Source organism: Crinia signifera, chromosome 1 (genome assembly GCF_055691185.1).
Source record: "Crinia signifera chromosome 1, ASM5569118v1, whole genome shotgun sequence".
NCBI lineage: Eukaryota > Metazoa > Chordata > Amphibia > Anura > Myobatrachidae > Crinia > Crinia signifera.
The window spans coordinates 291,302,808-291,329,813 of NC_139217.1; the positions used below are offsets into that span (position 1 = coordinate 291,302,808).

The 27,006-nt window shown below is 44.5% G+C and overlaps 1 protein-coding gene across 4 annotated transcripts in view; it reads left to right on the plus strand.

Moving 5' to 3' along the window:
- The window catches only part of FREM1 (FRAS1 related extracellular matrix 1), a 232,723-nt gene extending 213,067 nt beyond the window's left edge, over positions 1–19,656 (plus strand). For all 4 annotated transcript variants that reach the window (XM_083185856.1, XM_083185865.1, XM_083185875.1 and 1 more), the window contains 3 exons: positions 2,344–2,450; positions 15,874–15,959; positions 19,382–19,656. In XM_083185856.1, coding sequence (XP_083041982.1) covers positions 2,344–2,450; positions 15,874–15,959; positions 19,382–19,575 — 387 coding nt within the window. In that variant the 3' untranslated portion in view covers positions 19,576–19,656. The remainder of the gene's footprint in view (positions 1–2,343; positions 2,451–15,873; positions 15,960–19,381) is intronic.
- Positions 19,657–27,006: the final 7,350 nt, after the last annotated feature.

The following is a 27,006-nucleotide window of genomic DNA, read 5'->3' on the forward strand; positions in this document are numbered from 1 at the left end:
CCTGTCATTCAAATGTAATGTCACATTCATGTATATTATGCATTAGATACGGTGCATTATGTAATAATCTATTATCTCTCTAAAAAGTATAACATCAATATTTTACACCTATATACGTGATGTATTCTCTCCCTTGCATACTGACAAAATAAATTTAACATAAAACAACAAAAATTAAATTTGGAAAATTAAAAAAAAAGAAGCGATTTAATAATTTCTAGACTATATAAACAGCTAATAAAAAATAAATATATTTTCCTTTAAATGCCATTAAATGCGTAAATATTGCTGAATGGTGGTAGGTGAACTTAAGAGTAGATATTATAACTACCTTATCTATGAATACTTCTCAATTGCCCCGTTTGAACAATTCGCTATGGGGCTGATTCAGAGGTGGACACTAAGGCTGTGCTACATTATGTAAAAGAGACAGGAGGCAACTCATGTAAATAGACGCCTCCTGCTCGCTTCTTTGATCCACTACTGCATCCAAAGATGAAGCATTGGATCATCAGTATCTACATGGCCATATAAGTAACCCTCAGGTTATGCAGATTGTCCAGTGAAATCATTCTGTTGGAATCAGTGAAACTAATTCCAAAGACGCAGCCACTGGTTCAGCAAGCCCAGCTTTTGGACAACATCGTAGAATCAGGATATGTGCCTTAATGTACATCTCTGAATAAGGCTCTGTATACTGTGCCTTACTTATTGTATGGTGTGTGATAATGAAATGCATTAATGCAGTTTGAGAGTGTAGGTTTGGATTAAAGTGGTGTCCTATTTTTAAAAGGTTTTATATATTCTTTCATTCCTTCCAACTTGCTACTTAAGGCATTTGCTGAGAACATTTTTTTTCTTAATACAGGTTGAGTATCCCTTATCCAAAATGCTCGGGACCAGGAGAATTTTGGATAACGGATTATTCCGTATTTCGGAATATTTTAATATTTCAATGATGTATTTTGAAGTATCTTGCATGTATGCTGTATAAACACATAATATACACACAAATATATTTTATTACCACATAAAATACACACAAATATATTTTATTTGTTCAAAAAACAAGGTTTCAAAACTTGAAACAAAATGTGTGTACTATCTCAGCACTGAATTTGAATGCCAAGCAATCATTGTCTTGCACATATATAGTGCCAGTTACATATCATGTCCCCAGTGATGCTGTTACAAATGTCCCCAGTGAGTTTTTATCAAAAAAAATTTTTTTTTCACTTTCTGGATATTTAACGGATATTCGGATACGGGATACTCGACCTGTAGGAACAACCCTTTAAGCTGTGTTTCTGTTATGCACATAATTGGTGCAATGTAATAGGGTGAGAGAATCAGAAAGTGAGAGATTTGGTAAGAAATATCCAGTTTTTTTAAAGCGGCAATCATTTACACTGATTTTGCAGTGTAAATGATTGCCGCTTTAAAAAAACCTTGAGATTTCTTACCAAATGTCTCACTTTCTGATTCTCCCACCACATTACATTGCACCCAATATTTAAAATGTTTTGGATGAATGAATCAAATAAAAACTAATAACATGTAAGGAACAACTCAAAAACTAGATATATAGGGTGAAATTTAATAGGGTGAGAGTTTCAGAAAGTGAGAGATTTGGTAAGAAATCTCCAGTTTTTTTAAAGCGGCAATCATTTACACTTCAAAATCAAACTGGTTTTGCAGTGTAAATGATTGCCACTTTAAAAAAAATGGAGATTTCTTACCAAATCTCTCACTTTATGAATCTCTCATCCTATTAAATTCCCCCCATGATGTTGTTACTTAGGCCTTTATTCAGATCTGATTGCAGTACAAATTTGTTTGGAAAATGGGTAAAACCATGCAGGTGGGGCAGATGTAACATGTGCAGAGAGAGTTAGATTTGTATGAGTTATTTTGTTTCTGTGCAGGGTATATACTGGGTGCATTATTTTTACACTGCAATTTATATTTCAGTTTCAACACACCTCACCCAAATTTAACTCTCACTGCACATGTTACATCTTCCCCACCTGCAGTGCACATGGTTTTGCCCATTTTCCCCCAAAAAAATGTACTGAAATCAGATTTGAATAAGGGCCTTAGAGAGGTTCCAATTATTCTACTTCCATAGTTGTCACATTTTTGGTGCATGAGTTCTTGTAATTATTATCCAGAGTCCTGGAGCAGAATTTACGGCTGAACACAGTCCTGGCCATATTAGAGCCATTTTCTACATTGTGGTTTCACATAAGCTCAGTTATTAAGCTGAACTCACAATGAGGTGGTTGAGCCCATTTCCTGGAAGGAAGCCATTCTTCTATCAATTATAAATTGTATATGTTTCAGGCAAGAAAATGTCCATTTGGCTGGACTCCACATGACAGCAGCTGCTACAGGCACATCACTGAGCAGAAGGCCACATGGATCACCGCAGCCCGAATATGTCGAGAACAGTAAGAACATTTTAGTGTTTTCTGTATTACTTGGAATGGAATAATCCTGTACTCCTCTGCAATGCTCAAACATTGCCATTCTCTATAGATCACATTTATGATGTTTCCTACACTTACATTAACGCAATCTGTCCTATATTGTACAAAAGATAAGAAAAAGTATGTATATCTATATTAATGTTGATAAATATGGTATATAGGCCATGCATTGTATTACATGGTAATTACTTTATTAACATTATTATTCCAAATAATAAAGGCAATATATATATGGAATCAAAATGGTGTGTATAATAATTAGAGATGAGCGGGTCCGGATCCCCGAGATCCGACAGATCCGAATATCGGGGATCCGGGCCAGATCCGAGCCGGCTCGGGTGTTCCCGCCTGAATTCCGGACCAATAACGAGGCCGAACGTCATCATCGCGCTGTCGGATTCTCGCGGGAGCGGGATCTTATAAAAGACGCACGCGCGCCCGCCATCTTCACTCTAATCTTGGAGAGGGAAGAGGGTGGTTGGGAAGCTCCGTGTGCTCCGTGCTGTGCTCTGTGCCATGTGCTCCGTGACCTGACCTGTGCCCTCACTGCCCTGTGCTGTGCTCCGTGCCATGTGCTCCGTGCTGTGCTCCGTGACCTGCCCTCACTGCCCTGTGCTGTGCTCCGTGCCATGTGCTCCGTGCTGTGCTGTGCCCTGTGTTGTAGACTTGTGGCCTGAGCCCTGTAGTGTGATTTAACTAACTAGGTGCTGCAGTGCTCACACGCAGGGGCTGCAGTGTCCACTGTCCAGGGGCTGTCCTGTGGCCCGTGCCCTGATGTGATTTATTTAGCCCTAAGCCCTGTGTTGTGATTTATTTTATTTAGCCCTGAACCCTGTGTTTTTTTTTTGTGATTTAACTAACTCAGTGCTGCAGTGCTCACACACAGGGACTGCAGTGCTGCTGAGTAGTACACTGTGTACAGGGGCAGCATTAATACAAGGGGCTGTGTCCAGTGTGACGGCCTATATCTTATCCATTGTCCAGTGTCACAAGTCACTCACGACATATATCCTGTGTCCTGTCCTGTGTGACGACTGACGACATATCCTGTGTCCAGTGTGACGACATATATCCTGTGTCGTGCTGCAGTGCTCACACGCAGGGGCTGCAGTGCTGCTGAGTAGTACACTGTGTACAGGGGCAGCATTAATACAAGGGGCTGTGTCCAGTGTGACGGCCTATATCTTATCCAGTGTCACAAGTCACTCACGACATATATCCTGTGTCCTGTCCTGTGTGACGACTGACGACATATCCTGTGTCCAGTGTGACGACATATATCCTGTGTCCAGTGTGAAGACATATATCCTGTGTCGTGCTGCAGTGCTCACACGCAGGGGCTGCAGTGTCCACTGTCCAGGGGCTGTCCTGTGGCCCGTGCCCTGATGTGATTTATTTAGCCCTAAGCCCTGTGTTGTGATTTATTTTATTTAGCCCTGAACCCTGTGTTTTTTTTGTGTGATTTAACTAACTCAGTGCTGCAGTGCTCACACACAGGGGCTGCAGTGCTGCTGAGTAGTACACTGTGTACAGGGGCAGCATTAATACAAGGGGCTGTGTCCAGTGTGACGGCCTATATCTTATCCATTGTCCAGTGTCACAAGTCACTCACGACATATATCCTGTGTCCTGTCCTGTGTGACGACTGACGACATATCCTGTGTCCAGTGTGACGACATATATCCTGTGTCGTGCTGCAGTGCTCACACGCAGGGGCTGCAGTGCTGCTGAGTAGTACACTGTGTACAGGGGCAGCATTAATACAAGGGGCTGTGTCCAGTGTGAAGGCCTATATCTTATCCAGTGTCACAAGTCACTCACGACATATATCCTGTGTCCTGTCCTGTGTGACGACTGACGACATATCCTGTGTCCAGTGTGACGACATATATCCTGTGTCCAGTGTGAAGACATATATCCTGTGTCGTGCTGCAGTGCTCACACGCAGGGGCTGCAGTGTCCACTGTCCAGGGGCTGTCCTGTGGCCCGTGCCCTGATGTGATTTATTTAGCCCTAAGCCCTGTGTTTAGCCCTGAACCCTTTGTTTTTTTTGTGATTTAACTAACTAACTCAGTGCTGCAGTGCTCACACACAGGGGCTGCAGTGCTGCTGAGTAGTACACTGTGTACAGGGGCAGCATTAATACAAGGGGCTGTGTCCAGTGTGACGGCCTATATCTTATCCATTGTCCAGTGTCACAAGTCACTCACGACATATATCCTGTGTCCTGTCCTGTGTGACGACTGACGACATATATCCATTGTCCAGTGTGACGACATATATCCTGTGTCCAGTGTGACGACATATATCCAGTGTCCAGTGTGACGACATATATCCTGTGTCCAGTGTGACGACATATATCCTGTGTCCAGTGTGACGACATATATCCTGTGTCCAGTGTGACGACATATATCCTGTGTCCAGTGTGACGACATATATCCTGTGTCGTGCTGCAGTGCTCACACGCAGGGGCTGCAGTGCTGCTGAGTAGTACACTGTGTACAGGGGCAGCATTAATACAAGGGGCTGTGTCCAGTGTGACGGCCTATATCTTATCCAGTGTCACAAGTCACTCACGACATATATCCTGTGTCCTGTCCTGTGTGACGACTGACGACATATCCTGTGTCCAGTGTGACGACATATCCTGTGTCCAGTGTGACGACATATATCCTGTGTCCAGTGTGACGACATATATTCTGTGTCCAGTGTGACGACATATATCCAGTGTCCAGTGTGACGACATAAATCCAGTGTCCAGTGTGACGACATATATCCTGTGTAACGGGCTGTGTCGTGCTGCAGTGTCCAGTGACCAGGGGCAGTGTCCAGTGTCACAGGCTGTGTCCAGTGTAAAAAATCAGAAAAATAAAAAAAAGTATTAAAAAATTTTTTTGGGGGGAGGATGATGGAGGAGGAAATAGTGGGAGATCAGCAACCTGATAGAACTTCTGAAGCTGCTACCACCAGTCAGATTCATGATGGCAAGGCCGATGGTCAAAGGCCTAGAGGCCATGTAAAAGCAAAGCAGAAATCAAATTTTACAATGGTCCATAAAAAAAAAATTAAGTCACGTGCGGAGAAAAATAAAATTGGCAATATGCCGTTCACCACACGCAGTGGGAAGGAAAGGCTACGGCCTTGGCCTTTGTTTCTGACTGATGGTACAGCGTCTCAGAAGAATGATGGTAGCCCTTCTGCTACTACAAAAAAAAGAATGAAAGTTTTTAAGACAAAGGCGAGTTCACAAATGTCACAAATCCCAGAGGAGAGTCTAAGTGTGTCCGTGGATGCCATATGTGAGCCGGACCTTTCAAATACTGTTTGTGAAGAGGAGGTTCATTCCACCATTTGCATGCCCTCTGCAAGTGTGTGCAAGAGCATCCCCAGTCAAGATTTTGACCTGGTTATTGAGGATGCTTCTGAGGAATTGGATGTGGATTCTGTTGGTGAAGCTGGCACACAGAGGGATGCGGATGATGACGATGTTGGGGATGATGTTGTTTGTTTTAAGGCACCGACGGAGACAGTTGTTGTCCGGGGTGTGGAAAAGCCCATTGTCATGCCAGGGCAAAAGACCAAAAAATCCACCTCGTATGTATGGAATTATTTCTACCCAAATCCGGACAACAACTGTCAAGCCGTGTGTAGCGTTTGCAAAGCTATTGTAAGTAGAGGTAAGGACGTGCAGCACCTTGGGACCTCCTCACTGTTACGGCATTTGCAGCGCATCCATCAGAAGTTTTTGTCAAAAGAAACTGTGAACAAACATGTAGCAGCCCGCCCAGCGTCACCGTCCTGCTCCCCTTTCTCTGTTAAATCCAAGGTCCTGCAATCTCCTCAAACAACTGCATCATCCCCATCCTCAGAGATTATGGGATTGGGAAGTAGTCCTGCACCCAATGTCATGATCCTGACTGAATCCTCTCCTATCCTGGATTCCTCAGAAGCATCCTTATCAGGTACACCTGTTGCTTCTGCTGCTGCTGCTGCTGCTGCTTCAAGGAAAGGGACCAGGAATGCTAGTCCTGATCACTTAGCCAAGCAACTGACTGTAAGTCAATCCTTTGAAAGGGGGATGAAGTATGCCAGCAGTCACCCCGTTGCACAGCGTATTACTGACGCCATAACAACTATGTTGGTAATAGACGTGCGTCCAGTATCCGCAATTAATTCTGTGGGTTTTACCCAGTTGCTAGAGATCCTGTGTCCCCGTTACCAAATTCCATCTAGGTTCCACTTCTCCAGGAAGGCAATACCCAGGCTGTACACGGACATTAAAAAAAGCGTTGTTACTGTCCTTAAAAATGCCTCTGTACCCACTGTCCACTTAACCACGGATATGTGGACAAGCGGAACAGGGCAAACAAAAGACTACATGTCTGTGACTGCTCACTGGGTGGATGTATTGCCTTCAGCAGCAGCACCAACAGCAGCAGCAGCAACATCATCTCCCATTGCTATTCAGAGGCAGGCTACACTGTGTATCACCGGTTTCAGTAAAAGGCACACAGCGGAAAACCTCCTAGAAAAACTACGGGAAGTCATTGCGCAATGGCTTACCCCACTTGGACTCTCCTCGGGATTTGTGGTATCCGACAATGCCACCAATATTGTGAGTGCATTACATGTGGGCGAATTCCAACATGTCCCATGTTTTGCTCACACAGTAAATTTGGTGGTGCACCATTTCTTGAAAAAGGACAGGGGTGTTCAAGAGATGTTGTCCGTTGTTAGGAAAATTTGTGGACATTTTCGCCATTCTGCAAGTGCGTGCAGGAGATTGCAAGACTTGCAAGAAAAGCTAAATTTGCCCTGCCATCAGCTGAAGCAAGAGGTGGTCACGAGGTGGAATTCCACCCTCTATATGCTTCAGCGGATGGAGGAGCAGCAAAAGGCCATCCAATGCTACACCTCGACCTATGACATAGGGAGAGGAACGGGAATGCACCTGAGCCAAGCTCAGTGGAGAATAATTTCCGTGGTGTGCAAGATCCTGCAGCCCTTTGAGGCTGCTACACGCGAAGTTAGTTCTGACACTGCCAGCTTGAGCCAGGTCATTCCCTTGATAGGTCTTTTGCAGAAGCAGTTGGAGAAATTGAAGGAGGAGTTGAAGTACACTGATTCTGCTAGATATGTTGGGCTAGTGGATCACGCCATTAGTTCCCTTTGCAACGATCCAAGGGTCGCGGATGTCTTACAATCAGATCTTTACATTTTGGGGACAATGCTGGATCCTAGGTTTAAGTCTTACATCGTGTCTTTGTTACCAATGGGAACAAATCTGCAGAGGTGCAAAGACCTCTTGGTCCAAAAATTGTCAGCTGAAGCGGAACGTGGCAGGCGCACAACTTCTCCTTCAATTTCTACCACAGGGGTTGCGAGGAAAAAGCTCAATTTTCCTAGAAGACCGACTGCTATTCAGTCCGGAAATCTATTTGACATCTGGTCCGGACTGAAGGAGCTTCCTAGCATCATGGACACGTCGACTGCCACAGACTATGATGCTATCACCATTGAAAGAATGGTGGATGACTACTTTGCTGATAGCATCAATATAGGTATGTCAGACTGTCCATTCCATTACTGGCAGGAAAAAAAGGCAATGTGGCATCCTTTGCACAAACTGGCTTTGCTTTATTTAAGTTGTCCACCCTCCAGTGTCTATTCTGAGAGAGTCTTCAGCGCAGCTGGGAACCTTGTTAGCGATCGGCGTAGGAGGTTACTTCCACAAAACGTGGAGAAGATGCTCTTCATAAAAATGAATTTCAAATTCCACGAACTGGACCTCCTTCGCCAACACTTACGTCCTCCTACTGCACACAGTCCTCCTGTATTGGTTGATTCCAGCGACGACGAATTAATTGTGTGTCAAGAAGAGGATGAGGCTGAGGAATCTGACGCTGAGGATGACCTCTTGTAAAGCCAGTTTGTGCAATGCCCATTGCCTTTTATTTTTCGTGGGGGCCCAAACAAACCAATCATTTCAGCCACAGTTGACAGTCCCTCCCGCTGCAGTCCCTGTCGCTGAAATGATTGGTTTGTTAAACTGTGCATGTCCTGTATTCAACATAAGGGTGGGTGGGAGGGCCCAAGGACAATGTCATCTTGCACCTCTTTCTGCGTCGTTTTGTGGGCTCTTTGGAGCGTCATTAATTTTAAAATCTTTGATGGATGAATGGTGGGGAGATGGGCGATTTATCTCGCCACCTCATCTATTATAGATTCAATGATGTCATCGGGGACATCCATGAACTCACCCTAACTATTATTATCGTACTTCTTTTTGGATGGGATGTCCCGGATGGATGGCTGGGTCGGAGGGCCCCAGCAAATGTTTTTCTTCTTCTTTTTTCATCTTTTTTTGGCTCTAGCCAGCCATACCAAACAAATTAACCTTAGCGGTAAATTGGGTGACAGATGTCGCAGACTCATTGACCTCACAAACACCACAGTCTAGGGTGGACTAGATCTCCAAACCTGGGGTCCTAGAGAGGTGGAGGAATTTGTTCATCTGCCACCAACTACCCCCCTCCCCTCCACCAATTAGGTGATAAATGAAGAGGCGACTGGAAATGTTCCCAGAGTTCACCGATCAGTTTATTATAGCAATTGATAATTAATTAATCACTAATCAGAAAATCAGGTCAGATAGGGGTCTTATTAGATTTTAAACTGATACAAACAGATACTAACTCGAGATGAGCGGGTCCTGATACCCGAGATCCGACAGATCAGAATAACGGGGATCCGATAACGAGCCCACACGTCATAATCGCACTGTCGGATTCTCGCGGGATCTTATAAAAGACGCACGCGCGCCCCGCCATCTTCACTCTTGGAGAGGGAAGAGGGTGGTTGGGAAGCTCCGTGTGCCCTGTGCTGTGCTCCGTGCCATGTGCTCCCTGCTGTGCTGTGCTCCGTGACCTGCCATGTGCCCTCACTGCCCTGTGCTGTGCTCCGTGACCTGCCCTGTGCCCTCACTGCCCTGTGCTGTGCTCCGTGACCTGTCCTGTGCCCTCACTGCCCTGTGTTGTAGACTCAAGTCATTTAACTAACTAGGTGCTGCAGTGCTCCCACGCAGGGGCTGCAGTGACCACTGTCCAGGGGCTCACTTATTTACTGCAAGCAGAGGCGGATTAATCTTTAGAGGATGTAATACATAAATAACAAACTTTTGCAGCACTAAACATCACTATCTAATAGTAGGATCATTGTGACCAATACAAAAAAAAACACATCTTGCACTACAGTAAGCGATGACAAGCGATTCATACCTTACAAACAGTTCTCAATAACTTAAGTGATTTTACTGTAATGGGAGCTCCCTCCCAATAGTCTGAGTATTAATAAGCAACAACTTTATTAATAAGCAACAACCACCCTCCCCTCCACCAATTAGGTGATAAATGAAGAGGCGACTGGAAATGTTCCCCAGTACACCCATCAGTTTATTATATTATCAATTAATAATTAATCAGAAAATCAGGCCAGATAGGGGTCTTATTAGATTTTAAAGTGATACAAACAGATACTAAATATATCTTTTACATATTCTCGCCTTTTATTTTTTTGACTTGAATTGACAAGCGCTTTGCTTTCCTTTTGTGGTGAGTCTTTCGTAGGACTCTTGTACAGAATTTTTTGCAGGACTCTTTTTTACAGGACTTTGGTCGATACGTTGGAAAGCAGTTGGTGATTTTGCACTTAATCGACGTTTCACCCTGGTTTCCTCACTTTTCTTTTCGGAAGACTTTTCTGAAGACTTCATCACCTTTTGCTTTTTGGGCGTGGAGTAAGTTGTACTCTCTGCAGAGGTTCCATTGCAGATCCTTTTCCTGGGAGACTGATCATTTGGTAGATTTTTCTGTTGCATTTCTGTACTATGGCTTGGTCATTTTTCTTTCTGTTTTGTACAATCGGACATGTAAATGTCAGGCTGGGTGGTAGGGCCCTACCTCGTCTTTTGGTGCCTTTTGGTTCTTTGGAGCAGAGACATCCATGGTCTTCGCCATTCCTCTAATTATCATATATATTTATTGGATGGGATGTCCCGGATGTCGGGCTGGGTGGGAGGGCCCCAGCCAATCTTTTTCTACCTCGTCTTTTGGTGTCTTTTGGCTCTTCGGAGCAAGAGTAAATATTTGGCCATCTGATGGATGAATGGTGGGGAGATGGGTGATTCACTCTCCATCATCATCCATTATGGATGACAATATGTCCTCAGAGACATCCGTGGTCTTCGCCATTCCTCTAATTATTATATATATATTTATTGGGTGGGGGGGCCACAGCCAATCATTTCCTTCCTCATCTTTTTGCGTCTTTTTTGGCTCTTCGGAGCAAGAAAGACTTTTTGGGCATCTGATGGATGAATGGTGGGGAGATGGGTGATTCGCTCTCCATCATCATCCATTATGAATGACAATATGTCCTCAGAGACATCCGTGGTCTTCGCCATTCCTCTAATTATTATATATATATTTATTGGGTGGGGGGGCCACAGCCAATCATTTCCTTCCTCATCTTTTTGCGTCTTTTTTGGCTCTTCGGAGCAAGAAAGACTTTTTGGGCATCTGATGGATGAATGGTGGGGAGATGGGTGATTCGCTCTCCACCTCATCCATAATGGATGAAAAAATGTCCTCAGGCACATCCATGGTCTTATCCATTCCTAGACCGAGTGCCTGGCTTTGGGAGGAACAATCATGAATTGGTCATATCATTGGGATATGATGGATGGATTGATGGATGGTTGGTTGGGAAGAAGAAGGCCCAACAGCTGCTGATGGTCAGCGTACTAGACCAAGCGCGTGGCTTCGGGAGGAACACACGTCAAGTGGTGAAGTGGTGGAATGCACGCCTATCCAGTCTGTTCAAGCTTGATAAGCAGGCAACTGTTCCCAGCATCCAGAAACCACTTGACCTCACGCCAGATAGTGGTCTTATTAGATATTAAACTGATACAAACAGATACTAACTTGCAGACACAGTCAATGCTGCACCAAACGCCCACTGTTCCTTGCTCCTGAGGAAGCCGGCCACTGATACAGCTGGGGAAACGCGTTGAGCCTGTTAATATTCCACTATTGGACCCTCCATCCATTCTACAAGTGACCTGTCCTACTCCCGACGACGACCAAGAGCCTCATTCCTAACTGGACTCTCATCTGGGATAGACGCCTTATCCCTAATTCCAGCCCAATAAGAGGACATCGCCAAATAGGGAGCCTTTCATCACCAAGGCAAGGACATTTTGGAGTCACCCTTCTCGGATCATTCTACATCCAGACAAACAACAATAAGGATGGTAACATTATTTCCTAATATGGAGTCATAGACTTTTCATTGTGCAATATTGCTATACACCCCAAAAAAAAACCACAGCAGTGCTATTCCACAGCTTCAAGTGATTCTCTTGTTTTTATCTTTCCCATATTTTTAGTGTTGATGTATGCATACACAGTTGTGTTTTATATAAAATGTTTAGATTAATTTGGTAAAATAAATTTATACTTTTTCAAAACCGTTGAGTATACCTTATTGAAGCAGACAGCGCCGGCACACTCCCCCTTTTTTGCCCACTGTTCCTTGGCTGCACATGCCAAACTGCAAAATCAATCCACATTGGGCTCTTGGTACTTGTGTGGAGGTTCTTCTAACAGAGGAGCGCAGCTACAAGGACAATTTCAACTGCCACCCTATCTGCCCCTGCAGTGCTGCTCTGCTTCTAACATGTGCCAGGTTGGAAGTGTAAGGTCCACCTGTATGTGATGCCCACTGCTGTCGCCTAGCCTAGACATCCAGCTACCTCAGGATAACCTTTTGGCCCTACTACAGTAAATGAAAACGATTTTGTGAGCTGTGAGGTGATCAAAATTGACTAGAAATGAGTGGAAACTAATGTTATTGAGCTTAATAACACTTTAGGGGCAAAAACAGGCCTGAAAACTATTATTTTAGCAATTTTTAGCATTTTTCCAAATAAATCCAGATCCAAAACCAAAACCAAAACCCGCAAGGGTGGTTTTGCCAAAACCAATCCAGATCCAAAACACGAAGGGAGATCCAGATCCAAAACCAAAACCCGAAAAAGTGCCCGCCGCACATCTCTAATAATAATATGTATTATGCCAATAAATATATTTAACAAATCGGAAATAGTAGTTATAAAAGAAGAAAATTTGAACAAAAAAAATAATAAGGCTCTTTACAAGCTGAACACATAGGAGTCCACTTAGGAAAAATGACCTTGTGCTGCTGATGCAGAGGTAAATGTGCGCCTAATCGCATGGCTGTGATTATCAATACACTGCGCATGCGTACGGCCCAAAGTACGCATGCACAAGTCCATCCTGCGATGTACTCCTGCTACTTTTATTATTCGCACGCCATTTGCAAGGCGATAGACAGGAAGTAGGCGGGAGTGCTAAAAAAAATGCTAGACATGCCTAGAAAAAAATCTGGCAGTGCTGGGCAACACGCTGGCATGCCAAGACAGCTTAGTGGAGGGTTTGTGACGTCAGCATCAGTCCATATGTGCCTGTTTTTCATTGCAGCGCCAAGTAAGTCTTAGGCTACGTGACGACTGCAGTGTCGTGCAATGTCTTGTGTCCTATGTAAAAATCATTAGATAGTGAGCCTGTTATGAAGGATTTCGGACATATTCGCATGGGTGAGCCCATTAATTCGCAAGGTCGGATTTAACTGGAGCAGGGCAGTGGGCTTGACTGATCGCTGGCACTGCTAATTTGCAGCCATGAGATCAGGTATGAAGTGGCCCTTTTGGGCGTTCTCACATTGCACATATTCTAGACAGTGAGTTCAGTGAGGGCTATGTAGAGCTGGACCTAAACACAAATACTGATGAGTAGTATCTTACCATGAATACACATAGGACCTGGGTGTAAGTTGTGCAAAGTGTGCATGTGGGCACTTGTGAAGGCCAATAGGATACTCGCCTGTATAAAAAGAGGTATGGAAACTAGGGACACAAACAAGGCTGCCGTTAGAAATTTTGGGGCCCGTACTGATTTCTAGTCTGCCCCCCCAGCCAATAATCTGCACCCCCCTTGGTACCACACGATAAACATAAAACAAAGTTTGCAAGTTTAAAGCTTGTAAGCTTTCTGTGGATATTATGCTGGAAGGCTGCAGCTGTCCTGCTTTGCAAAAGGGTTCCCATGGCTGCGGCTGCAGCTGCTGTGTCACAGATCGGATCGTAGTAGAGTTCCAATCTGGTGCGGTGGGCAGAATGAGTGGCCCGGGCCATCAGAGAGGCAGGGCCCGTGACTGGTGTACCCACAGCACCCTCCTGTCGGCGGCCCTGGACGCAAATGTAATTATGCCACTTTATAAAGCATTGGTCAGACTGCACCTTGAATATGGAGTATAATTCTGGGCCCTGCACTGGACAAAGTTCAAAGAACAGCAACAAAGCTAATAAAAGGTTTGGAGAAATTAAATCATGAAGACAGATTGGAAACATTGGGAATGTTTACCCTAGAAAAGAGACATTTAATTAAAGACATGCCTAACATGTACAAATATATCAGGGGCCAATATAACGAATTGTCAGGTACCCTTTTTAATTTGAGGAAGAACATGTGGGCATGAGTTTAGACTAGAGGAGAGAAGATTTTGTAACCTTAAAAGAAAAAACTATTTTACGGTCAGGGCAGTAAAATTGTGGAACTCTCTTCCTGGAGAGGTGGTGTCGGCCAGGGCCGGCGCTACCCACTCAGCAGCTCCTGCAAAGCAGGGAGGCGCCATGCTGAAAAGGCGCTGTCTCCCTCCCTGCTCTGCTAAAGCTGCCTCAGCCCCACTGTCACTGCCTCCTGCACACCGCCCGCAGCGGCTGTCTGACAGCGGGCGGCAGTATGGAGAGGCTGAGCAGCTCCCTGCACCACGCACACACTGTCCTCCTCCTGCGACCTGCCCCCTCTTCCTCACGTACACTTGCACTGAGGCATGTAGCGCTGTCTGTGAATGCCTGGATGACATGTCATGTCCGGATCCGCCCCCTACCCATTGCTCCCTGCCAGTGGCGTAAGTTCGTTCCAGTTGCCCGGAGGCAAGATATATATTAGTGCCCCCCACACACACACACCCCTATATAAAATATATATTTCTAGATAGATAGATAGATAGATAGATAGATAGATAGATAGATAGATAGATAGACAGACAGATCGGAGAACACATAAATATTTCAAAACTCAGCCATAAAAACAATATAGTTGGACTTTAAATAACGGATTTAAACTTCCAAGGGGAAGAGAGGTGCCCCCTTGGGAGCAGGAGCCCGGTGGCAGATGACTCCATTGCCTCCTAGAGTTCTGCCTCTGCTCCCTGCGCCTGTCAGCTGTCAATCAAATGACGAACAGGCAGCAGCGCCGCCTCCCCTTCCTTCCCTCTTCTCAGTGTGCTGTGCCAGTGCCACTGCCAGTCCTCAACACTCCGCCCCCTCTATCTCCTCCCCTCTTCTACCATCTCCTTTTTCTCTCCCCTCCTTTCCCCCTCAGTCACGAGTGCTGCACATACTTTTTGTACAGCTTTCGGATCGCATCGCACACACATTGCATGCATGCTGTGCGATGCGATCTAGCCCATAACAAATCGCATACGTTATGGGCTAGATCGCATCGCACAGCATGCATGCAATGTGTGTGCGATGCGATCCGAAAGCTGTACAAAAAGTATGTGCAGCACTCGTGACTGAGGGGGAAAGGAGGGGAGAGAAAAAGGAGATGGTAGAAGATGGCACTGAGATGGTGTATGCATCTCAGTGCATGCTCAGTGCATGCACCCAAGCACTGAGATGGTGTATGCATACATGTACATGCACCCAAGATCCTCCATAGGATCGCATGTTGCATACACTCCCACAATCGGGTTGCAGCTTGTTGCAATGGCAATGTGAAAGGGCGAAAAATGTATGGTTTGCAGGAGGGCGCCGGACACCCTAGCACCGGCCCTGGTGTCGGCTGAGACAATAAATTCATTCAATAAGGTTGGACAATCATCTATTGGGCAAAAACATTCAGGGGTACAAATAACAATCATAATCTGTATATAATTAAATCCGATTTCAGTTTATATAAGGGATGTAGCAAATTGATCATGCGCTTTAATAACGAAGGTTGAACTTGATGGTCGCATGTCTTTATTCAGCCTTAACTCCTATATAACGATGTAACTAAGTGGAAAGTGTGCATACAGTACATCTTCTGTATAAGCACAGTTGTGCAGAATGTAATATCTCTTATACTAATTGGAATATGGTAAATATAACTGTACTGTATATGAATGTTTTCTAACATCTGAAATATGTACATAGCCTTAATATGTTGCGCTTATTTATATTGTTTGTAACTCTATACAGACACCGAGCCACTCTTGTAGACATTTCCAGTAAGGAGCAGATGGACTGGCTGTGGAACTTCAGCGGCAGAAAGCCATTTTGGATAGGCAAGTATTTATTAATATATTCATATAAAACAACACGTTATCTGTCTCTAATAATCATTAAACTGATAAATATCTACAAATATTAGCATTTCATAAGGAACAGTACAGGTGAAGTGAAGGCTGAAGTCTACTTGCCATAATACAGCAGATAAGAGCTTCTTTGTAGACAGATGGGTCTATATAACTACTTCTAACATTAGAACCTTATATAGAGCTGACAATGTCCCAGACAAATACAAATGGAATGATATTCTCTTAGATTAATGGAAACATGTCAAACTTACTAAAGTGGGGCTTATCCGCAATGTTGGACTGGCCCACATGTGTACAGGGGAATTTCTGGTGAGCCCAACTGCCCATTGGCCCACCTTCTCCTCTAGGGACCAGGTTCTACACTGTGCAAATCAATTATACATGATGCATATGTTATATTATACTGCCTAGGACTAAAGTGTATTCACTACAGTGTATTGCTGTTATTAATAAGGGACATTATCTTGTGTGAACTACAGATGGTGCGCCTCTCAGCCAGAACTGGGAATCGCTAGATTTCCTTACCTGACGATTGCCGGCAGAGAGGCGCACCATCTGACGGGGGAAACACAAGTGTCTCACACACTCAGGCATCCCTGTCACTCTGCGGTGAGGAACAGAATTCCTGCCCTTCTCTGCTTCAGGGAGTCGGGCAGGGTTAGGGAAAAATTGGGGGCAGCTGCTGGGGGCATCAGGGGAGCTACAGCGTGTGACAGAGGGTTTCCATCGGAAAGGGGCACGCGAGCGTCTCGTGCATGCCCCCCCCCTTTCCGGTGGTTGCTCCATCTATATGAGTATTGCCATATATATTTATAAAAGGATACAGTCATGCTCACACACGATATAGAGGTTGGCCACACCATGATCATGGGCCTCTACCACTGCATTTCCCTTATGGGCCCTTTATGCCTCAGTCTGACACTGGGCATATGCTAATCTCACCTAAAACACCCTTGAATGGTTGTGGCTGGAATAATACTGACTATCAGTATACTTGTTTCCCTTATGAATAATGTACTTTTCACTGGTGTGCATGGTATTTGGGAGGAAATTAGGGCAAGACCAATTGTTTCACAATTTATCATTGCCTGGCAACAACAATTTTGCACAATTCATCCTCATTCCATATTTTGGAAAGTGGTGGTTATGAACAGTGTCGGACATGGGCATGAAGAGCCCACTGGGGGAAAGCAGTGGTTGGTGCTCATGGATAATGGGTGTGGCCAGTTACCATCGGGTGAGACCAGCCCACACAGAGGCTTAGAAAGCCAATTGAGACCATGTATCTGAGTAACGGATGGAGACATCAGGCAGTGGGGCCCACTGGGGATTTCCCCTGTATCCCTGGGTCTAGTCTGGACCTAGTTGTGAACCTGCATAATGAAATAAATCATTAAATCATCATTATCATCTAATCCAGTCATCAGCTAAAGTTTCAGAGAACTCTATCTGCGAAGATTTTTTAATTAACTATTCAGAAAAATTACAAAGAGCTCCAATGTGGCAATAATTTAAATGATATATCTGATGATCTATCACACTTTATTACCTAAAATCATATGCATTGCAATGGTAAATAAAACAGAAAAAAATGGCTAAACCTGCCATAAAACATTCACATCAATGTATAAAAGTGAATTATGTGGCCACAATAAATTACAGTAAAGTCAATAAAGTTGCAGTGTTAACAGCTCTCACCTAAGCATGGGGTCTCAGCAGGAGTAATAACCAGCACCTTGCTTTGTCAGACTGGCTGTGTGCTCATAACAGTGTGGGATCTCTGGGCCATATGATCAAAACAGCCTCAGTAGGGGTGGAAGGTTCTGGGATAAATGGTAGACAATGTCTAGGTCATCAGTCACTAGGTCGACCACTAATGGGCGACAGTGATTAAGTCAACACCTAAAAATGGTCAAACTCCACTAGGTTGACAGTGACAAAAGGTTGACACATGCACAAGATCAACACAGGGAAAGGTCGATACAGGTTTTCACCATTTTTTTCTGTCGACATATCACCCAATAAGGGTACCGTGTCCTCTCCCATGGAGCCAGATGTATCAAGCTTCAAAAGTGAAAAAAATGGAGAGTGATAAACAGCCAGCCAATCAGCTCCCACCTGTCATGTCACAGGCTGGGTTTGAAAAATAATAGGCAGGAGCTGATTGGCTGGCTGATTATCACTCTCCATTTTATCACTTTTTGAAGCTTGATACATCAGACCCATGAACCGCTGCGCTCGGCACACAATCATAATCTAACTCTATGCCTACTTGGGTTCTGAAGTAAGAACAAGTCGGTTTAAAAAAAAAAATCATGTCAACTTTTTCCTGTGTTGAACATTTCCATGTCGACAATTTGTTTGTGACAACCTTTTGTCAATTTGACCTAGTGCCTAGTTACTGTCGGATAGGACGAAAATGACCCGGGAATCCGACGCTTAATGTATATGTGGTAGAGGAAGAAACTGGGCTAATTGCTATCTCTTTTGCCTACTCGGAACTGCAGCACCAACTGTTTATCTTGCTTCCTTCTTGTTTTAAAATACAAAATCCACAATAACTAGAAAAAAAGAATGTCAATGAATTGGACCATTACTTCTATCTATTCCAGTACACCTTCCCCATGGTCTGGCATAACAGCTATTTACATTCTTCCCTGATTTTGCCACTACCAGCCAAGTAATGAGTGCTAGACCTGGGAAGTACTTTCAGGAAAGGGGATGTTTTCTATGTAACTTTTATTTACTTTTAAATATTAGAAAAATTGCTGCAGATTGTCATTATCATCTGTGAACTCTTTAATCAGAGCATCTTACATAGATACACATCCTAGAAGGTGCGTTAGTGGTTATCTATACCTCTACATGGGCAGCAAGCAGTAGGTGGGCTGGGCTGGATGACAGGGCGACCATGTGTCATATAGGGGCCGCCAATATTTTTTCTGGTGCCTGATTCGGGACTGCGGCCTTCAGTATGAACAGCCCATGTATGTATATAATTTAAGTGGGATCCTTTCACTGGTGTACACACTTACAGCCACGTGGGTGTGTAGAAGACCCAAACTATAACGCATAATACATAAATTGGCATATTACTCACTACATCAGCTCCTAGGTGTGGTTCAGGCTGCTTACATATTAAGAACATTAGTAATTTTAACTTTAATCTGCTGGACACTTGCAAACACTCATGCTTGTCATTTTTGGTGCCTCATTTCCTTAATTGCAAACATTTTTATGTTGAAAGGAATGAAATACTAGACCTACATTTGAACATTGAAAAAAATGTACTGAAGCCAAGTCCATCTTCCATATTATTCCACACTATTAATATACAGAAGACAATAAGATTACAGCAAATGCAAAACTGCAAATTTTTTTTTTTATAGGCCTCAGTGACCGAGTAACCAATGGCAAATGGGAATGGAGTACCGGGCAGAAGGCTGTATTCACCAATTGGAGAAGAAGTCCACAACATAGGTCAAGGAAGGGGAGGAACTGTGTCTCAGTTCAAAAGAGAGGGAAATGGCAGGCAAAAAATTGCCAGAAGACTTTTCACTATATATGCTCATTAAATGTATAGTATATCTGATTTTCATTAAGTGATGTACATTTTGTAGGAATATTTATTGCTATTTTGAATAAATCCTGTTGCTTTTCTTTTGTTGGTTTGTACCTCAGAAGAAATTCACTACAGTAGTGATACTCAATCCCAATCCTCCTGAACCCTAAAGCTAGCTACACACTATGCAATTTGAAAGTAGGCCTACTACATGTTAATTGCTTCTCCTAGGGGCGGGGGATAAAAGTTTGACTCACCCAGGATTCACATGTGCAAATGGTTATCCAGAGAAAATAAATCCCATTTAGATCTACTGATAAGAAACAACCTTTCCAAACACACTTTCTGACAGGTGCCCTCTCTGCCTTGCTTCCTGTGGGCTTCAATGTTACCTACAGCTTTCAAAAATGTTATGGGCATAGTCAATTGGCGAGGCTGGACTGATTCAATTAGCTGGATTATCTTTCGTGTTAAACTCCAATAGTTGACTGAATAGCTGCAAGGTAAAGTCCACACAAAAAAATGCATAATCGGGGGTTCACATGCAAAGAAAGCCCATTGATTCCACAGTTTACGCAGAATCAGTGGGTTACTGTGTGGCAATCCTTGATTTTAGGTGCAGGAAAAAGCCTATTTAATGTTGTAGCCTTTCTAAACAAACAGGGATTTTATCCGACAATTAACAACTGGGTAACCCTCACAGCTGTTGTGTTTAGTAAAGTGTACTGGAATTCTAAGAGAATAATTACAGCACTATTAGCCCTTTGAGTGCCAACATCTCTGTGAGAGATGTGCAGAATATCCTCTAAACATGCCAGCATCACTCACATTTGTTATATAAATTCAAATAAAAAAAAAAGGGGAAAAAAGATTATATTTCCTGTATAAGGTAAACACTACAGGTCATTATGATGAATAAAAATGTTTGCTTTGCAATTTTGACACCTATTTCGACAAATTCACTTGGCACTCAATGGGTTAAATCTAAGGACAACGTATAAGGGTTTTTATTTTTTTATTTTAAGGGGTACATTTACTAATATTCAAATATGGGTTTTTGGTGCATTCACTTTGCAGGAGATTTTCATCTGATTTTGCATTTCATTTAATAGAGTCAAAATTGAATGTAAAATAGAATTTAAAATAAAATCCCACTCAAAACTGAATACAGGTTGAGTATCCCTTATCCGAAATGCTCGGGACCACGAGCATTCTGGATAAGGGATTTTTCAGGATTTTGGAATATTTTTTTTAAACATACTTACCTGTCCCCTGGTGGTGCCCCGATGGTCCCTCGGCGTCCACTTTGTCCCCCGCTGTCCATGGCAGGCCTTCAGCACCATCTCCGGCATCTCCAGTGGTCCCAGGAGTGCATTGCGCAAGTTCCCAGGCGCGCCGGTGCATGCACACACTCTCGCAGTGCACTCCTGGGACTGCTGGAGATGCCGGAGAGGATGCTGAAGGCCATGCCGTGGATGCCGGGGGACTTGGTAAGTATAAAAAAAGGGTTAGGGGGGGGTAAAAAAAATAATAATAATTCAAATTATTCCGAAAACCACGGTTTTTGGAATAATTAGGATATGGGATGCCCGAATACGGGATACTCAACCTGTATTAGCAAAACATGTACTTTTATATAGTCAGCCGATAATAGCTTGGTTTGCGTTTTCTCTAAGTTGCGATCCATGTTGAATAAACCCATACGTACACAGTTGCTGTGCCTTTGTAGTTGCTCAACTGGATGTAGTTTTCACGGCTGCTGGATTTTTTTGAATAATGTCACACACATATAGGGTGAAATTTAATAGGATGAGAGATTTGGTAAGAAATCTCCAGTTTTTTTTAAAGCAGAAATTATTTACACTTCCAAATCAAACTGTTTTTGCAGTGTAAATGATTGCCAATTTAAAAAAAATTGGAGAGTTATTACCAAATCTCTCTATTTCTCATTCTCTCATCCTATAAAATTTCACCCATACTGTCTGTCAATGAATCAGGCCAGATATTAATAATATTGTAAAGGCTCTATTTGACAGGGCCAAATGACATGATTTTAGATGAGTTAGCAGTTTAAAAAAAAATACAGGGTACTTGTTTCCTAGCACGGCCACAAATCTTATGGATCGTGTACCTTTAGTTAAGGTACACGATCCATAAGATGGACCCGATTTCCTTTGAAATCAGGTCCATTTGGCCGGCTAGGACAAAATATCGGGGGCATCGCGTCGGTCGGGACCGTTAACAATGGTCCCGACGCGACCGACGCGATGCCCGCGATTTCCCCATAGGCTTCAATGTTAAAAAATATTTTAACTTTGAAATCGTGTCGGGAAAGGTAAAATATCGGGGGCATCGCGTCGGTCGGGACCATTAACATAGGTCCCGACGCGATGCCCCCGATTTTTACATAGGCTTCAATGTTAAAAGATTTTTTAACATTGAAATCCTGAAAAAATTTGAAAAATGTGAAATGGGCCAATATGACCCATTTCACATTTTAGATGTCCCCGTCGTCACCCCACGATAGACGCCAACCCGAAGCGTGGCGAGCGCAGCGAGCCCGCGAGGGGCGGCGGTGCGCGTCCTCCGACCTTTTCATTCCCCTACTATCCACGTCGGCGTGGAAAAAAGATTATATTTCCTGTATAAGGTAAACACTACAGGTCATTATGATGAATAAAAATGTTTGCTTTGCAATTTTGACACCTATTTCGACAAATTCACTTGGCACTCAATGGGTTAAATCTAAGGACAACGTATAAGGGTTTTTATTTTTTTATTTTAAGGGGTACATTTACTAATATTCAAATATGGGTTTTTGGTGCATTCACTTTGCAGGAGATTTTCATCTGATTTTGCATTTCATTTAATAGAGTCAAAATTGAATGTAAAATAGAATTTAAAATAAAATCCCACTCAAAACTGAATACAGGTTGAGTATCCCTTATCCGAAATGCTCGGGACCACGAGCATTCTGGATAAGGGATTTTTCAGGATTTTGGAATATTTTTTTTAAACATACTTACCTGTCCCCTGGTGGTGCCCCGATGGTCCCTCGGCGTCCACTTTGTCCCCCGCTGTCCATGGCAGGCCTTCAGCACCATCTCCGGCATCTCCAGTGGTCCCAGGAGTGCATTGCGCGAGTTCCCAGGCGCGCCGGTGCATGCACACACTCTCGCAGTGCACTCCTGGGACTGCTGGAGATGCCGGAGAGGATGCTGAAGGCCATGCCGTGGATGCCGGGGGACTTGGTAAGTATAAAAAAAGGGTTAGGGGGGGGTAAAAAAAATAATAATAATTCAAATTATTCCGAAAACCACGGTTTTTGGAATAATTAGGATATGGGATGCCCGAATACGGGATACTCAACCTGTATTAGCAAAACATGTACTTTTATATAGTCAGCCGATAATAGCTTGGTTTGCGTTTTCTCTAAGTTGCGATCCATGTTGAATAAACCCATACGTACACAGTTGCTGTGCCTTTGTAGTTGCTCAACTGGATGTAGTTTTCACGGCTGCTGGATTTTTTTGAATAATGTCACACACATATAGGGTGAAATTTAATAGGATGAGAGATTTGGTAAGAAATCTCCAGTTTTTTTTAAAGCAGAAATTATTTACACTTCCAAATCAAACTGTTTTTGCAGTGTAAATGATTGCCAATTTAAAAAAAATTGGAGAGTTATTACCAAATCTCTCTATTTCTCATTCTCTCATCCTATAAAATTTCACCCATACTGTCTGTCAATGAATCAGGCCAGATATTAATAATATTGTAAAGGCTCTATTTGACAGGGCCAAATGACATGATTTTAGATGAGTTAGCAGTTTAAAAAAAAATACAGGGTACTTGTTTCCTAGCACGGCCACAAATCTTATGGATCGTGTACCTTTAGTTAAGGTACACGATCCATAAGATGGACCCGATTTCCTTTGAAATCAGGTCCATTTGGCCGGCTAGGACAAAATATCGGGGGCATCGCGTCGGTCGGGACCGTTAACAATGGTCCCGACGCGACCGACGCGATGCCCGCGATTTCCCCATAGGCTTCAATGTTAAAAAATATTTTAACTTTGAAATCGTGTCGGGAAAGGTAAAATATCGGGGGCATCGCGTCGGTCGGGACCATTAACATAGGTCCCGACGCGATGCCCCCGATTTTTACATAGGCTTCAATGTTAAAAGATTTTTTAACATTGAAATCCTGAAAAAATGTGAAAAATGTGAAATGGGCCAATATGACCCATTTCACATTTTAGATGTCCCCGTCGTCACCCCACGATAGACGCCAACCCGAAGCGTGGCGAGCGCAGCGAGCCCGCGAGGGGCGGCGGTGCGCGTCCTCCGACCTTTTCATTCCCCTACTATCCACGTCGGCGCGGAGTTGAGAATAGAATAGTGTGGCGAGCGCAGCGAGCCACCGAGCCCGAAGCGTGGCGAGCGCAGCGAGCCCCGCAAGGGGACGCGGATACCTTCACAGTTATACGCGTCCCCTCGCGGGCTTCACAGGTGTCCGTGGCGACGCGGACACCTGTGAAGTCCGCGAAGGGACGCGTTTACCTGTGAAGGTATCCGCGTCCCCTCGCGGGGCTCGCTGCGCTTGCCACGCTTCGGGCTCGGTGGCTCGCTGCGCTCGCCACACTATTCTATTCTCAACTCCACGCCGACGTGGATAGTAGGGGAATGAAAAGGTCGGAGGACGCGCACCGCCGCCCCTTGCGGGCTCGCTGCGCTCGCCACGCTTCGGGTTGGCGTCTATCGTGGGGTGGGGTGTACGCCGTGACATTTGGGGGGGTTGGGAATATTTTACATTGAATCCAATGTAAAATCGGGTCCCAGGGACCCGATTTACATTTAATTAAAAAAAAAAATCGGGTCCAAAATCGGTCGGTCGCGACGATCGCATCGCATGCGACCAAATCGCATGCGATGCGATCGACCCGATTATTCCGACACGACCACCCCGATGTAAATCGGTGTGGCCGTGCTAGGAAACAAGTACCAAATACAGAAACACTTGAGAAAATGTGTAATGAAAAGTGACCCAAACGTGGTTCTCTGTGGCTATAGTAATTATGGGCATCATTCAGAAATAAATGCAGAGCCCCATCTTTGGTGCGCTGCAGCTTAGGAGGCATTGTGTACGCTGATGCAGGGCCGGCAACAGAAATCTTGGGACCTCATACACTGTTATCTCTGGGGCCCCCTTATGACCACCAACACATGACTAGCATACTAACCCCCACTTACACCCCCCAGTCCTTCCCCATACACACACACACACCCCTTCACACATGCCTCACGTTGGTGGTGACTTCTTTCAACCGGCTTGCAGCAGCTGAACATGTCCCCCTTGGCAGCTGCTCTCCATAAGTGCAGTCCGCTCCACTCTGTGCACTTTAGGGGGAGCGGGGTGGAATGTGGATGTAGCCTGATGGACAGCTCGGCGGAGCTGCTGTTGAAACAGCCGCAGAGTATGAAGCACTGTATGCGTTGGTGTTTGAAGATCAGTGCGGGTGGGGACAGAGCAGCTCCTCAATGGCAGCAGATTGGTAGGACCCACACGGTGCAGCGTCATGGCATCACAGTCTCAGCAGGATCAAATCATGTGACGAGAAACCGGGGGTTTACTCGGGATGTTTATTGTCTGCTCCAACCCGGCGGCGGAGCAGACATCATACAAACAAAGCTGCATCATACAAACAAAGCTGCATGGTTTTTTTTGTGCCCCTTGATCAGAGGTGTAAGTTCATACTAGAAGCCCAGAGTTAAAATACACTGTGATGCCCCTTCCCCCATAGAATTACCCACGGGCGCTCTCTCCTTTTGTTCAGGCACAGGTGAACTCCTGGGTCATTAACCTAAGTCCAGGACTGCTGAAGTTAATGGAGGGATCGCAGCAGGTATAGGAGATAACTGCGGGGGTCCCTCCTTCATAAATTCGGGGGATACTGAATTGTGGCTATACTCCAAAAACAGGTATTTTTTTAGGGAAATAGCTGCAAATATACAATGACAAATGGGTTATTGAATCATAAGAGGATGCGGTCAGCATACATATATGCCGGCTTCCTGACTGCCGTCATAAGAGCAGCGCTGGCACTTTCAAAGGATCAGGATGCAGATGCCAGAATACTGACAGCCAGCATCCCGATCGTTGAGTATTTAGGTGGCTAGGATGTAGCACAGTCACTCAAAATAGTGACTGCCCTTGGAAAATTGGGACAGTTGAGAGCTAAGTTACTGTTAGGCCCTAGCAGGGAGGACGTTTTAGGTTCAGGCTGAGGTGAGGAAGGGTAATGCTGGGTACACACCAGGACGACAAGGGTCCAATCCCATCAATCTAGATCCAATTCTGACTTGATTGTGTGGTGGTTGGGCCCTTTTCTGTCCTGGTGTGGACCGATACCGATCTGATGTGCAGTCCCGCGGGTCGATCGGTCGTTATTCAGATCCTACCTGCAGCAGATAGGATCTGAATAACGGCCATACACCTGGGTGCGAGTCGCCATCGGATCGGACCTGCTCACGGTGCACATCGTGAGCGGGTCGTGCCCCCCCGCGTCATCATGAGCAGGTCGGAAGAAACACTGACAACCCACTCACAATGTGCACCGTGAGCGGGTCGTCCTGGTGTGTGGGGTACACACCAGGATGACCCGCTCACGATGCACATTGTGAGTGGGTTGTCACTGTTTCTTCCGACCTGCTCATGATGACGCGGGGGGGGGGGCACGCTGCTTGGATATGGTGATGGGGTAAGATAGAGGGTTAGAATGTAGCCCTAGTGGGTATTCTCTGCATCAGGACACCGGGGTCGGTCTGCCAGCATCCCCTGTGCTGGGATAACGTATGTATCCCGTAAAAGGTCATATTCTGCACTCACTTACTGTATAAGATCCTGTATGCTGCTGCACCCAATTATGTAAGGAGCAGGTCTTATTATGTATACTGAAAGAACAAAGAAAAAGGTAGCGCTAGGACCAATGAGGATTTGAAATAAAAAAATTACATTTATTGGTACACATACATGTTAAATCTCATTAAAAATTGGAAATAAAAACAAGGTTCACTGCCTCATTGGTCCTAGTGCTACCTTTTTCTTTGTTCTTTCTGTTTTTTTTGGGACCCACTCAGTCCCATTGGTAGCAGCTTTACAAAACATCCATTGTCAGCGCCCATATAGCTAGACAGTAGCTTTCTGTCTGTCTTATTATGTATACTGTAAGTATACGGCCTCATCTAGATACTTTGTAAGACACTCATACTGTACAATATGTACCATAGTAGGATAGTACCTGTGAAGGGTGCTGGCCTGCTGTTGGGGCAGTAAGCAGGTGCAGGGGGGCTCCTCTAACTTGCTGAACTGTTTGATGTTTTCTGTGTTGTGCTGGAATACATCCTGATGAACTGCTGCTACTAGGAGCCGGCAGCTTCCTTACACATGTG